General features: G+C 31.9%; 1 protein-coding gene across 1 annotated transcript in view; it reads right to left on the bottom strand.

Annotated features, from left to right (window-relative positions):
- The window catches only part of LOC133193090 (B-cell receptor CD22-like), a 239232-nt gene that overhangs the window by 203574 nt on the left and 17257 nt on the right, over window positions 1-18401 (bottom strand). The window contains exon 2 of the mRNA XM_061329064.1: window positions 3730-4017. Within this exon, the coding sequence (XP_061185048.1) occupies window positions 3730-4017 (288 nt within the window). The remainder of the gene's footprint in view (window positions 1-3729; window positions 4018-18401) is intronic.

Genomic DNA, 18401 nt, shown 5'->3' with positions numbered 1-18401 from the left:
TACTGGATTATTGCAGAAAGTTTAAATGAAGTATCAACATGTGTTCAATATTTGATACAAAGTTCTCACAAGCAGACTTGGAAAAAAATTATGGTCCCTTTTGTATGTTGTAATGAAACATCACTACAGTCTTTACAGTATAAACTAATTCATATATTACCGGGTATTCTCATAATTCTCATAATAAACTACTGTTTCAAATGCAAATTAAAACGTCATTCCAATGCTTTTTGTGTACAAAAGAAGATACTATGAAACTCAAGTTTTATTACTGGTTACAACATTTTGGAACATTTACTTTCTAATATGGTGGAATAATCTATATATATTCCACGTAGGCAAGTTATCTTGTCAAAATGCTGCATTAGGATCTGTATGAGAAAAAAATGTGATAGTTTGAATTCTGAATTTTGCTTTCTAATTAAGTTTTATAAACATTCATTGTTTACATCCAATTTGGAATTAATTAAAAAAGAACCAAGTTTCCATGCCTTTATAAGTCTTCTGAATAAGAAATTGCTACTTTTAAAAAAAAGTCATCAGTGTATTGCTCTGAAAGAGATTTAGATAATTTTAATGAAACTTAGCAATTAATATTAGATGCATTATAAATATTATTTCAGAACTTTTTGTATTATTTTTTATGTAATTAAATTAAATGATATAATCAAAAGGTTAGAATGCCTTTAATATGTTTTTTTGTAAAAGTAATGAACATATAATTTATATATGTAGAAAGTATGTTCCACACTTTTTATGATTTTTGAAAAATTCAGTCCTGCATGATGCAGATTGAAATTATAAAAGTATATTATGGTAACATTTGTTGCATTTTTAATATATTTTTACATTGTATGTCAAAAAAATGTATTATCTTTATGTATTGACTCAATCGATTTCATATGCTTTGTCCCCTATCATTTCTAATCATTTGCTAGAATTTGTTGTTCTATTTCTAGTCTCACACAATCATTTGTTTAATCAATTTTGTTGATAACGGATCTAAAACCAAATACACAGACCCAAACACGGTTCAAAAATTGGTGGCAGTGTCAGGATTTGGGTTAGATCCGGTTTGTTATGTTTTCTGATTTACTATTACTTTAACAATTTCACGTCTACGGCTGACATATCATACTATATAGACAGACTAAGTCTAAGTAAAGAGATAGATGAGTTTCTGCGATTGATAGCTCTTCAGAAAAATGTTTCAGGTGTCTCAAACCCATACAACAAACACGGACGAGTACACCGTTTACAAGACGGACAGATAGAGTGCTTGGAAATACAAGTACTGAGGATGTATGCATATGTGATGAAACTGATGATAGATCTGGAAACCAAAGACAGCATTCGGAATATAGCACAAATACTCATCTGGCAACAGATACAAATTAAAATCAGTAGAGATTAAAGCCCTGGGATTCTGTTAAACCTGCAATATATGAGGTTCCAGTATGTGGAATGAGTATTTGTCTCATTTTCAGTCTGTGAGTGTATTAAATAAATGGAACAGTATGTGGAATGACTATTTGTCTCATTTTCAGTCTGTGAGTGTATTAAATAAATGGAACGAGACGAAAAAGGGTTATATTAAGATGCGTCTCTTAGAGGGTTAGCACACGGTGTGCTCGGTAATCAGCTCAGGAATGAAAGACAGAATATGCAAAATTAGTCAATACTTTGCAGAATAGATTTGCCCCACTGAACCAAACAGAGCTGTATCGGACCCAGCTCAGAGAAAGGAGAGAGAAAGCAGCGAAGGGTTTATCAGAGATGGGCAAGGATAAAGGGAGGCTTGTGAACTTAGCCTACCCTACAGCAACGAACGACGTACGTGAGATCCTTGCCACAGAACAGTTTTTAGATTGACTACATAATTCAGAAATGCGTCTTAAGAGCAAGCAGTCCAGACTAAGCAGTTCTAATGATGTCATACAGAGACCCGTTAAGCTCGAAGCTTATATCGGGAAGATATGTACATTGGAGAGAACACATGTCTTGTATATGATTTGATGCACTACACAGAATTACATGATCTTTCTGGAATTCTAGTCATGATAGATTTTGAGAAGGTCTTTGTCTCTGGATATTTTTTTTCAAAATAATATAAATTCATGTGTGTTGCAGGCAGGAATTTTATCTAAATTTTTTAAGTTGCGGTTGGCTTGTCGACAAGGTGACCCAATTTCTCCATATATTTTTCTCTTATGTGCTGAAATACTGTTATAAAAATCAGAAATAATGAAAATATCAAAGGAATTAAGATATACGACACAGAATACTTAATGTTACAATATGTAGGTGACAAAATGATAATCCTTGCAATTGATCCTTAATCTTGAAAGGCTACAATGCTAGAATTAGAAGAATTTTATAAAATGTCAAGTCTCAAAATCGTTCAATCAAAATCCCAAATGGTATGGATTGGAAGTGTAAGAAATATTCTGAGGATAAACTCTGTTCGGGGTTTAAAAAATGGCACTCTATACTTTAAATTTAGCTAAATCCTTTTTCCTTCATCATCTATGCTGATATACTCCGTCATTTTTTCTGTCACCCATTCTTTTTTCATACACACCCCTTTCTCTTTCTCTCTCCCTCTCTTTTCTCATCTTTTTCAAAATTAATGAAGACAACAATGACAAGAATATGAATTGTTCGTATTGTACGTTTACGTGTGAATTATAACACTGCGTATTCCAAATACAAAAAAGAGATAATTATAGTTATAAAATAAAAATCCTTTTCCATTTCCCCAGCCATTGTACTTGGTACACAAGGAATGTCCTTCATAGTTTTATATAATTATGTATATAATAATATAATTATGTTGCCGCTAACGAAGTCGTGCGACATATTGCTAGACCTATTTTCTCGCAAATGGCTGGGAAAATCTAAATGAAACTTCAGAGAAATGTTAATCACCAACTCAAAATCTTGATGTGCCATTTACATATGATATTTTAGAAATGGCCTTCCTTTCCTTGGAAATAGATGAAATATGCGTTTGTAAAATTTCAATTTTCTTAATGTTCTTCCATATTTTTTGAAACTTTTAAGAATTATTCGTTGCATTTTGTCAATTGTGTTTTCTACAAAACGGTTGCACAGTTATAACCACTTAAGCACATAAAAGTTAATATGAAATTATTTTGATTTCACTTGATCATGGTTTATGTAATCTGGTTTCAAACTAAACATGTACAACATACGACATGAATCCATTAAAGAAATGTATAGAAAATAGAGAGAGAGAGAGAAACAGAGGGAATAGAGAGATATTAAAAAGATATCTTTCTACGATGATTTTAAATCAAAGAATGGTTGACATATTCATAATGCAATATGAAGATAAACAATGAAAATTTATTAGCTCCAAATTCATAATAAACAGAACAAACACACTTCACTGTAAACAGCAGAGGCGTAATAAGGTTTAGCGGAGTAGTAAGCATCCCCTTCGACCGGTTACACCCATTTAATCATTTAGTCATGGCATCTGAGAATGACTTTATTTTGCTAACAAGTGGTTAATCTAAGTACATGTACATTTCCCCTTTTGAATGTGCATTTCTTATTACAGATTTAGTATCTATCCTTTGCCTAAGCCAGAGGAACTCCTTTACTCAAGACTACTTTTAATGCGGTGTTTATGTAAGGAGTTAGATCTATACATGACACCAATTACCGAAGATTGTATCTACATATACATGTACATATGCTTACACTTAAGATAAATCTGTACATCCTTCATCATCGGGCTAGTCAAAGCTGGACTGTTAGAGACACACGTGTAGTTCTGGAGATCATCATTACTTGATGCAGCAAAGGTGTATGAGGTCTGACTTATTCCACTGGATAGAATCTGTGAGCCTCTCTTCCAAGTAACATTAGCAGGCGGTACTCCTCCAACTGAAAGGCAGATTAATGTGAGACTACTGCTTTCCGTACCTCTGATTCTCAGAATTCCATTCTCAGTGTATGACTCGCTTATGGAAATATTAGAAGGTGACTCTAAAAAAAAATATACATTGCATACATTAGTTCTTTCAATGATTATGTCTATTTTCATTAGAAATAACTTGCTTTAAAATTAAAGGAATAAAGGAAATTTTAATGAAAATACAAACTTTTTTTTTATAAAAGAGATTGTGAATCAGGCGCAAAGTCACTTTCACATTATTGTGGGCGGCAGTTAGGGTAAAAATAAAGTTAATGCAAAATGAACAACTTATTTTTAAGGAAAAATAAATACTAAAATAAAACCAGAAAAGCTTAAATTGAAATTAACATGCTCCGTTGCGAGACGAACGGTCATCGATGCAAAGCACACGATCACCCATGCAAAACCAATAGTCATAACACTACTAGTGCTAGATGACGTGCAAATACCTCGCTAAATACTAGTGACATGTAAAGCTAGATGGCGCGTAATTCAATAAATTACTGTTTACGTCATAATTTTCTTAGTTCTATTTTACATGTAGCAATTGCAACTCCGTATTAGCAGACCTATTTTTGTATTCATATGAAGCAAAATTTATTAAAAACTTCTACATGTGAAGAAGAAAACACTTGCTGTGGCCTTCAACTCGACATTAAGATATATATTACGTACTACGACGTACTATCAATTAACAATAGTCACTTCCATTCATATGTCGACTCGATATATCCCAGTGAGCTTAAAATTAAAGATACCACAGAGTCTGACACATCTGTTTCATATTTGGATATTTTACTAGAAAAAGACATTAATGGTAACCTAACAACAAAGCTTTATGATAAACGTGCTGACTTCAATTTTTCAATTTTGAACTTCCCTTACTTATGTAGCAATATACCCTTATCAACTGCATATGGGGGTTTTGTCTCCTAGTTGATTCGATACGCAGGAACATGCTCTACGGTATAAACAATTTCTAAAACGGGGCAAGCTATCGACAAACAAGTTGATGAAACAAGAATATGAACAGTCTCGTTTAAAGTCATCATTTCGTTAGATCTATGGTCGATACAATGGCCTTGTCAGCATATACAATCTATCATTAAGTCAAATGCTGACTGACGTTTTTCGTCTTTGTTAGGGCGGGGCTCTGTTGATTACACAGTGACAATACAATTATCATTAAAAAAAATCTTCTCCCCTGCTCCTTGGTATAGAGCAAATAAACTAAATGCATAGTTATGATGAGCATGGGTGTTTATTCCAAAGTTGTGAATTTCATGGCCCCTGGGACAGGGGTTCTTGCGTTATGGTAGGGCTATAATGATTATAAAGTGAAAATGCATTAATTATTTGAAAATCTTCTCTTCTGCTGCTGGGTATTAAGCCAATGAACTAAATACATATATAGTTATGATGAGCAAGGATGCTTTTTTTCAAAATTGTGAACTATGCGCCCTCGGGGTCGGGGGTTCCGGGGGGAGGGGGGTTATTTATTATATACTAAAAGTGACATCTCCTCTGCTTCTTGGTATCAAGAAAACAAACTATATGTATAGTTGTGATGAGCAAGGATACCTCTTTCAAAATTGAGAATTTCATGGCCGGGGGTTCTTATGTTTGTGTGGGGTTCTGTTGATTATATAGCGAAAATGCATTAATGCTTCAAAAATCTTTCACCTGATATTAAGCAAACAAACTAAATAAAATAATATTAATGTATAAATATGAAGAAATGTGCCTCTTATCTGCTCCTGGGATTCAAACAGAGTACAAAATTGTAATAAATGAAGTGAATGAGAGTTACTCCCCTTTGCTAAATTGTGCCTATCAAGTAATCATTGTGTAAAATTTAAACAACAGGCTATTTTTTTGAATTAGAATACAAGAAAGAATGTTAAACATTTAGCAACAAAATAAAAAAATAAATATGTGGTTTAGATGAGTAAAGCATGCTTAAAGTCGGATTCTTGCTTATTAAGCAATATAAAATATTGACATAAAGTTTATTTTCCGCATGTAGCAAAATAGCCAAATGCATGGAGTACAGTGCAGGGAACTTATTTTGTTACATTAATCAGCATAAGCAAAAGTGCATCAGCATCCAGCTATTTTTACGTGAATGAGATACATCAAAACATAGTGAGAAGATGAAAATATGTTTAGTCAATACATAGTGAATAAATATGTAGGTATTGGATAACTACAGGGTTAATTAATTGATTCTGTTAATGTTGTATGCATTTGAAGGTTATGATTTAAAAAAAAACATTGAATCTTCTGCTCAACTAATGATTCAACGATATAATAAAGATTTATTTTGCTATTACATCAGTCCAATTATCTTAATATTTCTGCAGAACAAATTCGATATCGACATGATATCATATCAGAATTGTCGATATCGACGATATCGACATAGCATTCAGTTTTATGATGATTGACATAAATAACAAAATACTAAGTCTATCGATATAAATACGATATCGACATGATATAGTCGATATCGTCGATATCGATATCACAGTCAGCATACCTTAAACTAAAATTAAAAATTTTACAAATCACAGTCAATATCAAAATTAAATTGATAAAATAGCTTTTCTCTATTTGGTCGATATCGAATCAATATCGAATCATCGATATCGACATTGCACTATGTCTTGGACATGAAAAGTCTACCTTATATTCGTTATAACGTGGGAATGAAACAGCCTAGTAACAAATATGTTTGAAATTACTGCCAGCAATTGTAACCCTAACGTTAATTATCACCATAGTATTGGTTCCGGCCAACATTATATTCGTTTTAAAGTGGCAAAGAATTGTACAGGAAACAAAATTTTTAAATTACTCTCAGTAAATCTAACCCAGAACGTTAATTATGATCATAATATTGGTTCTGGCCTACTTAATCTTCGTTATAAAGTGAAAAAGAAACAAAAAGTAACAAATATTCTTGAATTTACTGCCAGCAATTGTAACCCGGATCGTTTATTATGACCATAATATTGGTTCTGACCTACTTTATCATCGTTATAATGTGAAATGAAACAAGAAAGTAACAAATATGTTTGAACTTACTGTCAGCAATTGTAACCCGGAACGTTATTTATGACCATAATATTGCTTCCATCCTACTTTATATTCGTTATAAAGTGGAAAAGAATTGTACAGAAAACAAAATGTTTGAAATTACTCTCAGTAATTGTAACCTGGAACGTTAATTATGACCATAATATTGGTTCTGGCCTACTTTATCTTCGGTATAACGTGAATGAAACAGCCTAGTAACAAATATCTTTGATATTACTGTCAGCACATATAATCTGTAACGTTAATTATGACCATAATTTTGGTTCCGGCCTACCTTATATTCGTTATAAAGTGGCAAAGAATTGTACAGGAAACAAAATTTTTGAAATTCCTCTTAGAAATTGTAACTTAAAACGTCAATTATGACCATAATATTTGTTCCAGCCTACATAATCTTCATTGAAGTGAAAAAGAAAGAAGAAAGTAACAAATATGTTTGAAATTACTGCAAGCAATTGTAACCTGGAACGTTTATTTTGACCATAATATTGGTTCCGGCCTACTTTACATTCATTATAAGTGGCAAAGAATTGTACAGGAAATAAAATGTTTGAAATTACTCTCGGTAAATGTAACACGGAACGTTGATAATGACCATAATATTGGTTCCAGCCTACTTTATCTTCGTTAAAAAGTGAAAAAGAAACGTGAAGATAACAATTAACAAACTTGGTTGAAATTATCCCCAGCAAAAATGTATCTGAAACCTCAAAGATGGTTTTAATATATGTTTCAGATCACTTTCTCCTCGTTTTTTAAATAGAAGATAACAAATTTTGTTGAATGTTGTTGAAATTATTTTCAGCACCAAATTTCTACCTATACCTGAATAAACCTTACGATTTGGCACACCTATCAATCTCGCCGAAATTCTTAGGAAATTAACAAAACATGTAATACCTGTGATTATATATTATTATAGAACGTAGGTTTTTTTCATTTCCAAATATTTCTCATTAAAATTGATAGATATGCCACACCTGTGAAAATACTTAAATCTGCAGTACCCGAGGATCGATGCTTATAGTTATATATTACTTTAACGGATCATAGAACAAATGCTAACGCTGTTATTTAGACTATATTTCTAATATTATTTCCATTAAATTTTTGAGGTGCTACCATACCCCAAGGGTCAGGAATGATTTGAACGAACTTATATTATTACTACCTGGGGATGCTTGTAGTTCAAAGTATATTACTAATCAAGCATGCAAGGCCTTGGCTGATGTTTAGAAAACACTTTAAAACATTTTTTTTCTTTAGACATGTACATGTATTCTCATGCTAACTCCTCCAAGACATCTGTTTCCACTATCCCAGATGGTTCTACGGATCCACATTTTGTTCTGTAATATTTTAATTTTAAATTTTTATCCCTTATTTTGGTCCAATCTTTTCCCCAAGTGTCAGGATTTGTGCAAACTTGCATCTTCAATATATCAAAATCCTTCTACGCAAACTTATGGTATAGAGGGAAACTTGCATAATTGGTTAAAGAGTTACAAAGAAGATCACAGACAGTTTTATACAGAAACTTGTTATCTGATGAAAAACCTTTAGGTGCAGGTGTCCCACAAGGTTCAGTGTTAGGTCCTTAACATTTCTTATACATGTATATGTCAATGATGTTGCTGAAAAAATGACAAGTTTTTGTAGATTATTTGCAGACGATAATTCCCTGCAGCAGTTTTCTGAAAATGTCAATACAATTGAAAACAAACTTAACTTCGTAAAAAAAAAATCGCTTCTCAAATTTAATCCTTCAAAAACTAAAGTAATACTTTTTAGCTTGAGAAAAAAAAAATGTATGCTATTATTCACTCTTCTTCCAGCAAAGTCAGTTAGAATTTGTTTTCTTGCATAAATATTTAGGGATTTTTTTCTTGTATGATCTTCGTTGGTCCACACATATTGATACCGTTTTAGCAAATGCGTAACACTTCAAAAAAATGGGTTTGTTAAAAAAAACTTAAATTTGTAGTAAAACGGAAAACTTTTTCACTCATGTTAACAACCTTTATCATACGGAAGCCGGTAGGTGCCAGGTAGAAAAATATTTTATCTGGCGGCCGCCAGAAAGTTATCTGGCGGCCGCCAGATAAATATTTGGCGGCCGCCAGAAAGTTATCTGGCGGCCGCCAAATAATTTTCAGGCGGCCGCCAGATAATTTATCTGGCGGCCTCCAGAAATTATGTGGCGGCCGCCAGATAACTTTCTGGCGGCCGCCAGTTATTTATCTGGCGGCCGCCAGATAATTATTTGGCGGCCGCCAGATAAAATATTTTTTCTACCTGGCACCAACCGGCTTCCGTATTATCAGGCCACAATTAGAAGAGCAAGGTACGGTTTCAATACATATCTTGCCCTGTGTTTTTCTTAAAAATGAAAGTGATGTAAAAAGTTAAAACTCATGCTTTCTGAATGATTGAAATTACATGCAGAATGGTCATACATATCATTTTTCTCTCATGACCTTCTAAATGCTAATTGTGACGTCATAAACTTGTACATTTTCCCGTATTTTTTGAAAAGTTGAAGAAGACAGCAATTTTCAATTGGATTTTCTCTCAGATGATATTGTTCACAGGCATTGCCCACAAAGATTTTGAGATATGTGATTTTTCAAAAAAAAAAAAAAAAAAATTACATAACATATCCGAAAATAAATGTGGGCGACGGCTGTGGACACTATTTTCTTAAGGAAAATAACCCTTGAAATGGTCATTTTGAGGCTTTTTCTGTTTAAAATAGAGAAATGCATCAAATTAACGTCATATTTCCTTTTCTCTTCCTCGGTGTGGGGTGGACGTAATATGGGTGATAGCGAAAAATTACAATTATGTGCTGCTCGAATTGTCACAGGTCTTACTTTATTGGTTTTTAAAGATTTACTTTACTTTGAAACTGGGTGGGAACCATTACATAAACAAAGAAAAACTACTAGATTAACTACAATGTACAAAATCTATAATAACCAAGTTCCTGTCTGGTGAATATCTAAATGACGTAATCCCTAATTTACGTCGTAATTCAACAAATTACAGTACGAGAAATTCACAAAACTATAGTATACCTAAATGCAGATTACAAACCTATAAGTCAACTTTTATTCCCGTTGTTATTAATGAATGGAATTCACTACCCATTGCTGTAAGAAATTTATCCTTATTATCCAATTTTAGAAAAAATCGATTTCTAATAATAAACCAATGCCACCCTCTTACTTCAGTTGTGGGACTCGTCAATTAATATGATTTCTTTCGTTTGAGGAACGAATTAGACAGAAATCATTTTCTACTTGGTGTTTTAATGAATTACATGGTTTTCATTCGATTACCTGGTTAATATCACGTGGTTCTGTAGAACCGGTCTCGTTAGCAAGGCTATATAAGAGGTAAATAGTTGTTTAAATGCCAGTTTAGGACGACACGTAGAGCACGATAAAAGTTTAAATTTCATCTATATTTATTCAATCCAACATTACCATATACATATATATAATTATGGATTTTCATATTTTACATGGTATATGTACATTGTACAATAAAGCTGCTACGTGTCGTTGCTATGTTCAAATAGTGCGTTGTTGTTTATTGTACTTTCATTTGAAAGTAATGAATGGATTTAAAGTAGAAAATATATTACATACAAGGCTTCGTCACAGTTGTGTGCTAAAAATGGACCTTTATTGATGTAATATCATTTTGATTCCCCTCTGCTCTTGTGGAAGAGTGGAGGATACTCATCATTACTTCTTTTCATGCACAAAATATACAGAAGCCAGAAAATACTTTTTCGACGAATTTCTGCGTTTTGGTAAATTACGTACCATTGATACACTCATCTTAATTTGGGGAAATAAATCTTTTAGGTCCATAAACCCTCTGTTCACTCATAAAAATGTTTCTTTAATTCTTATGATTTTCCAAAAGAAATGTTTTTTAAAGTAAAATACAAACATTATAGCATAGCTTGCAGGGCAAAATTTGACAAAAAGACATTTCATCTTGACAAATTTATAAAGGAATAATAGACATTTATGTTATTAAGAGTTATCTCTCTTATCAGAGTATCGATGAACCTTAAGTGAAGTTGAGAATAAATACTTTTTTTTCAATTGTACAAACATTTAGGTGGTTTTGCTTGAATCAGTAATTACTTTTTGTGAAGTCTATTCAATCTGTATGTTGTATGATATATTTATCCTGTAGAATATTTTATCGTCTGATTATTGTTTTTTCTCCTGTGTTTATTCATTTAAAACTGTGACTCATATGTGTAAAAATGTTTGATATAATTCACATGCAAGGAAAGGGCGTATTAAGTCTTTAGAACTTTTTTGCCTGATCCCATTTGTAAAATTTAAAGTCAATAAAATAAGATCAATCTTTTCTGCCGCAGTGATGTTTCAGAATGAAAATTTTAAATGAGCCCACCAAATTTTCACTATATTTCCTTATGCCACCCTTAAAATAGGGCACAACCCATCATTTGAACAAACTTTTATCCCCTTCATTCCGACTTTTTATATGCATAAGATTAAAAAATTAGTTAACACTTTTCCATTTTTGTAGCTTTTATAATATTACCTCCTCCTTTTTCGGAGGGGGGGGGGGCTCAGATAGTTAACACTTTTCCATTTTTTGCAGCTGTTATAATACCATCCTCCAATTTTTAAAAAGGGGGGGGGGCTCAGATTAAAAAAACAACATAATTGCAGCTTACATTTTATCTACGTGTATGTATTTTATTTTTTCTCCAAAAAAATATTGATATTATAAAACATAAGGGCATTATAAAACGATAAAATTTAATAGTTAATAGGAATAAACCATGTCGTCATGTATTCATGTTTGTTTCATTACGGGAAAAACCATATCTTCGAGAATTATCCATAGTTAATTTGTAACAAAATAAACCATATATTTTTTTTCACATTTTATTTCCATTTCTTAATACAAACAAACATTGAAATATATATAACATATTTAGAACAAGTTACATTACAAACATAAGATAATATGACAATATTGACTTAGGACAATCTAAAGCAATTAAAACATGTATTCAAAAATATTTTAGGCAAAATTTTTAAAAAGTCTGTAATGAAAATAATTGAAGATTTAACATGATTAAGAATGATGAAGCTAGTTTCATCCAATGAATGTAGTCGACAGTACATCTCATACTTGTAAATTATATAGGCAACATAAGAGATGAGACAATTTTCTATTACGCTCAGAGCTAAATCCAATCATTACATGTTTCCATTTAAAATCTATTTTCAGGTAAAAACATAATCTGTTCCATATTTCAAGAACATTTTTACATTAAAAAATGAGATGTTTTGAAGTTTCGTTCACATGGCATAATTTGCAATAACTATTCGTTTCTTTTTTCCATTTACTGAGATAGAAACTATTACAAAGAATATTGTTTAAAAGTTTATAGTTGAATTCTGCAAGTTGTCTATCGGGTATGTCATATAATTTACATTGATGTATATTTTTCCATTCTGAAGGTTCAACATTGAACTCTTTTTTTAAAACTGTTTGATAACACGGTTTACAAAATTATTTGTGTACAAGATTTTCATAGAAAAAGCTGCATCTTTGATCTAAGACATTCACATATCCTGTTTAGAAGAGAAAATCATTTCTGTAGCGTATGTTCACAAACTTACAATTTTAAAAATCATTCTATCGTAGTAAAGGTTTGAAAACAGAAGTAAGAATTTTAAATTCACACAACCAGTTTGACTTGTTTTTTATACACTTCGAAAAATCTAACAGTGATTTGAAATTACCATCATCGTCAAATATATCTTTAACATGTAAAATCCCACTGGCTATCCAGTTTTTAACAAATAATGTATCTCCTCTATAAACAAAATTACAATTGTTTCATATCCGCTGTTGCAGAACATTATCGTAAGACATTTCGTTCAAAGAACAAGGCTTACATTCATTGAAGCAACAGAACATCTGTTGATAAAAAAATAGGTAGTTTCTCTAGTTTCTCCATATTTTCTATCTCTCTATCGGAGAAACGTAACAAGTGAAAAGCATTTTTTTTTCATTAGCCATTAAAAATGTTGTACAAATCATCTATCTCAGATGAATATTTTTCAATTTTTTTGTTTGAAATGTCTTTACTCCTGTAAAGATCACTACAGAAAGAATATATTTCACCTAAAATGGCATTGGTTTTACTGATTTTATTCCCATCTATTGATTTTATTTCTTTAACTATGCCTGAGGATTGGTTGCGATTTTCTAAATTAAAAAAATATTTTGAGTTTTTCTCCCCCTCCTCGATCCATTTAATTTTAGATCTTATCTGCGCACCTTTAGATTTTTTTTGTCTCATAGAGCGTATAATTCCGCTTCTAAGGTTTTCAATCTTTTGTAATGAAAATTATCAACATTTCCTTCTTCCATATCTTCTATTTCGCGTTCTATTGATCTTATCTTTTTTAACTGATTTTTGTTCTTTTTTTGTTCTTTTTTTTTTCAAAATAAATAGAGAAATCTTTAACCTTTCATTTAATCAACTCCCATATCATTATAGGGCTTAAAGAGGATAAAGAGGAATCTATACTATGAATAATATCTAAAATTCCTTTCTTGTATTTTTCATTATCGAGATAGGAAACATTTAGTTTCCAATATCCGGGACCTTTTTTCGTTTTATTAATATCAAAACTAAATTTTAAGTATCTATGGTCACTCATTCGACTTCCTTTTGAATGGGTACCTGGAATTTTTCTAACCTTAATATCTGCTATGTTATGATAAAAAGATTCATTGATAAAAACATAATCTATTCTACTTTTAGGGTCATTTTTTGCATCACACCAAGTGAAGTCTGACATACCTGGATTTTGTTTTACCCATATATCAATCATATTATAACATCTTATCAAATCTTTTAAATGATTTACTCTTTTCTAAGCATTATTGCTTAACTGGCAATTACAGTCTCCACATAATATAATATTTTCGTTGACACAACTTTTTGAAATAAAATATTTTAATTTTTTTTTAAAAAATTCACACCTTAATTTCATAAGGTGCATTAGGTGCATATATATTTACTATTGTAAAAATATTACCATTAACTTCAAGATTCATCAAAATTTTCCTACCATCAATAGACTTTTCTACATGGATTCATTTTTGTCTACAAAATGTTTTTCTTCCAAAAAATAATATCCATGTTACATTATATTCTTTCAACCATGAATATTTTTTTCGTCTTTTTTCAGGAGTATTTAACCCCCTTACCCCCTACATTAACTGAGATAAATTCTAACTTTTCCATAGGAAATAATTTTAAAATGCTTAAATTTGTTATAGAAAAAAATACCGTAACATTTCATTCCAATCCGCTGATCGAGAATCAAAGTCCTGTGACATTCAAGCATTACACAGTTTTTGCTTTATTTGTCCTTCTTAGCCGGGTCGTCCGAATCAGAATCATTCGTCAAAACCTGACATTGATTCAGAATCCGATTGATTTCTTAAAGCATGTAACATCTGTGCTATGTCCCTTTGTCTGGAGTTAACTTTCGGTTTTGGTTTTTGCTTCGGTTTGCTCCACTGGTTGCTTTTTTACGTTTCTGTATTTTTTGCCGATTTTATTGATGATTTTCCCAAGCAGATTTTTTCCAGGACAGGAATCCATTTTGGTGTTCTCCTTACCTTTATTTTTATCCAAATCTGTGCCCCATATGTCGCTGTAAGTTGATTCGGCGAAAATAGTGTCTTTCTTTACTGATCTCAATTTTTCCCGAAACATTTGGACTTGTACAAACTTATTTCCGATTATTTCGGTCATGAACGCTTCCCTGGTCTCAGACCATTGATCGTTGGGTTTGGAGTCTGATCACGTGACAAGTATAGAGATGGACATGTTTTTTTTCCGTCCAGGATTTTATAAACTTGATTACATTTTTACTCCTAGAAGCATGAGAATTTTTCCAGTGTGGTATGGTATGTGTTCGACTGCGTAAATTAAGTACTTGTTCTTATGAATTTTGGGACGCTATCACCCTCCAAACCACCAAAGAAAAAGAAAGAAAGACGAAAATCTGCGCAGGTTAAAATGGCGACCAACCAACAAATACTGCACAGTAATGCCGATTTAGAGATTCAGCAAATGCAACACATCCAGCACATAGATAATGTTTCCTATCATCAATTACAACCCATGAAATCAATACCTATGCAAACAACAATGCAAAGTACATCACCAATACAGTCATAATTTCATAATTTCCAATCGAGCACTCCCCCCTCCCCCCAGCCTACCTCACGGTGGGTTCAATGAATTTTTCAGTTGGATATTATGAGCAAAAAAATTAAAAAGTTAGACTCGACTGAGATGTCTTTGTCAAGCTTGAAAAATGATATTAAAAGCCTAAATAATCGTGTACTAGAGATAGACAAAAAAGCCAAGAATTTATTACAAAATCTCTCGACACCAACGATAAAAACACCTCCAAAGCACTCAATGAACTTTCAGAACTGAAAGCAGTCATTATTTTTTTTTAAGAGAACGACATTGATCTTTTTGTTGAATTAAAGAAGCAGTTAAGTTATTATATGTTGGTTGGTGATGTTTTTATCTTATTTCTTTTACAATTTTGACGGTTAAAAATCCACTTTTCCCTATAAAAATGTCTACTAAAAAAATATACGAAAAGGGTATACTTAGATTTTCAATTATCACGTGACCGGAAAATGTGCAAAATAAATTATTTTCCTTTTTTTGGAAGATAAGGAGTTTTTCTACAAAACATCAAAATTTCGTGAGGGGCCGAAAAACGGCCATATCGAAACTCCCCCATTAAGGTAAAACCCGAAAGAAATACATTGTATTAATCAGAAAAACTAACTTGTCTTTTGCTCAGATGAGCTAAACATTCAGTTGTTCCAGAGAAAAAGGGGAAAAAAATCAGAAGTTTAGGACTGACAGATGAAACAGATGAAAAAACAAAGATAGTAATCGGTCACCGGAAAGACTCAATTGAACTTAAAATCTGCAGATGGGCAGAAGACAAACATTGAATATGGTATCCACAATATATATTATGGATTTCTGATTACAAAATTCTGAAAATGTTGATGTGCCATAACATACGTGAGTGCTTTTTCCATAGTGGAAAATCTACTGTGGATTAATGTTAATGATTGAGGGCTAACAAAATTTTACTCGATTGCACAGTGTGAAAGACTAAAGAGTTAGGGTTGTCTAAAAACTTCGTGACAATGAGATTTTGTCAAAATTAATTATTCTAAATATACTTATTGCATACCAAAATATGTTACGAAAATCCAAGTTAGAATACATGTTGTTTGGTTTTTATTGTTTAAACTTAATATCTTTGTAAAAATCGCGGTCTTTAAAGATCGCAGATTATGTGCACGGTGAGTGTTAAATGCCATAAACTTTTAGATAAAGTGTTCTGATTAAAATGATTGTTTTCTTTATGAAATAAGTCAAAACTTAATAAAAATTAAATACGTCGCAAATAAAACGGCTGTCGTCATTTTCTGACAACTTTACAGTACTGTAATAAAATGTTTAATATGAGTTAATATGAAGTATGACATCTACATTCAACTCTTCATTGTAGTTGCATGTTTCAAAAAAGTCAATTCGTAAATAAATTGTGAATGCAGTGTTTTTGCATAAATGAAAAAAGAGAAACTTTTTAATGCTTAATATAAGCCTTTTATACATGTAAATAATGGCATCTTTATCTAATACTTCACTGTAATAATAAAAATAATTTTTTTTCCAAATTAATGTAATCTCATTAAAATTCGACTTCTTAGATCCGCGCCGTATACTCTGCACAGAATGTATACGGAGCGGATCTAAGAAGTCTGATTTTTGTAAGATTGTGCTTTTGTTGCATTTATGAAAGAAAAAAAGTAAACTATGTTAGATATATAACTATAATCCTTCTTATCACAAAATATAAAAACATTAAAATAAACACGTTACAAAAGGGTTCAACAATTTTCACACTAACAATTAACCCCGGTCAGTTTACATTACTTAAACTCCCCAAATTTATCTTCAAGGCTTCAGATAAGGAGTGGTTCTAGCTTAGCTGCTCAGTTTCAGTATCATGATAACCTTGTTATGCAATTTTCTTGCTGGGCAGCGATACAGAGTAGTTGTTTGCAGCAGCTTGTCTAGGTCAAAATTTGAATTGAACTGATGAACAAGAAGTGCACGTCTTCTTTCTGTTCATATATTATGTGTTTTACAAGCCATGCACAAGGATTAAGGCTGGATTATCAACTTCTGCTCAGTAAGTATAATTCTCTTTTCATGGATTTAGAAGAAATTTTACATTTTCTAGTACCCATACATCATTTTATTCTTGTTTTGTAAGCATATTTGTAATAAGCGTGCAAAACTTGAATGCTTTGCAATCACCAATGCCTTTATCCTTACAACTAATTTTGAATGGAGACAATAACCTTACTTACAACCAAAATGTTGCAGTATTTAAATTTGTTCATGAATTTATTACATCTACAAAGAGATTTGCATGATATTGTTTCTCTTCCTTTTTTTTTTATTGTCAAACCACAGAACAAGCATCCAGTAATGTGTTCTTATTAACTTTCACATTTATACCTGTATTATTTTTGTTAGTCATACATGGCTGTAGGAACCGGGGGAGGGGGAGAGCACGGTCGGGGGGGGGGGGGTCCCCCAATAATTTTGCCGATATATAGAGTACTACAGAAACATAGATACTATATGCATGTACCCCCTCAATAAAAACGTCTGATCACCTTTTTTTTTTTTGGTTTGTCAAAGAATTTTTGGTAGTTGATAGTGCCACCTCAACTGAAAATGTATGACTGTGCCCCCTCCTCCCCCCCCCCCCCAAAGAAAAACTGGAATTGCTTCCTACGGGCCTGTCATATATGTTAAACTGCAAACATATATAGTATTATTGTATCAACACCTGACTTATAATTAATTTTCTACTATTTATTTTGTCTCATTTTTATAGATTTCTTTTGAATATACACATGTATATATTTACTTTTTTCAATGATATGTAATTAATATGTACTTATACATGTATGACTTTGACCTTGTATTATGGAGAGGATTTATACAGGCAGTGCCTGTTGTCCAACCCTATTATGATTTTACATAATAAAATATTGTTTAAATTTTAAATATTGCGTGAAATGTACATCCTTAGTTCGTGTATTTATGTGTTCTGTTGATATTCATTTGCTCACGGAACCAAAATATAATATACAATTTAATTGCAGTTGGGCGTAAGGTTCCATCAACCACTGGATTTTGAGA

This window comes from Saccostrea echinata, unplaced genomic scaffold, assembly GCF_033153115.1.
Source record: "Saccostrea echinata isolate AGI-Se365-2 ecotype Australia unplaced genomic scaffold, CSIRO_AGI_Sech_v1 ptg000027l, whole genome shotgun sequence".
Taxonomy (NCBI): Eukaryota; Metazoa; Mollusca; class Bivalvia; order Ostreida; family Ostreidae; genus Saccostrea; species Saccostrea echinata.
The sequence above is the reverse complement of the archived record's forward strand: the minus strand, read 5'-3'. Positions and strand labels throughout refer to the sequence as shown.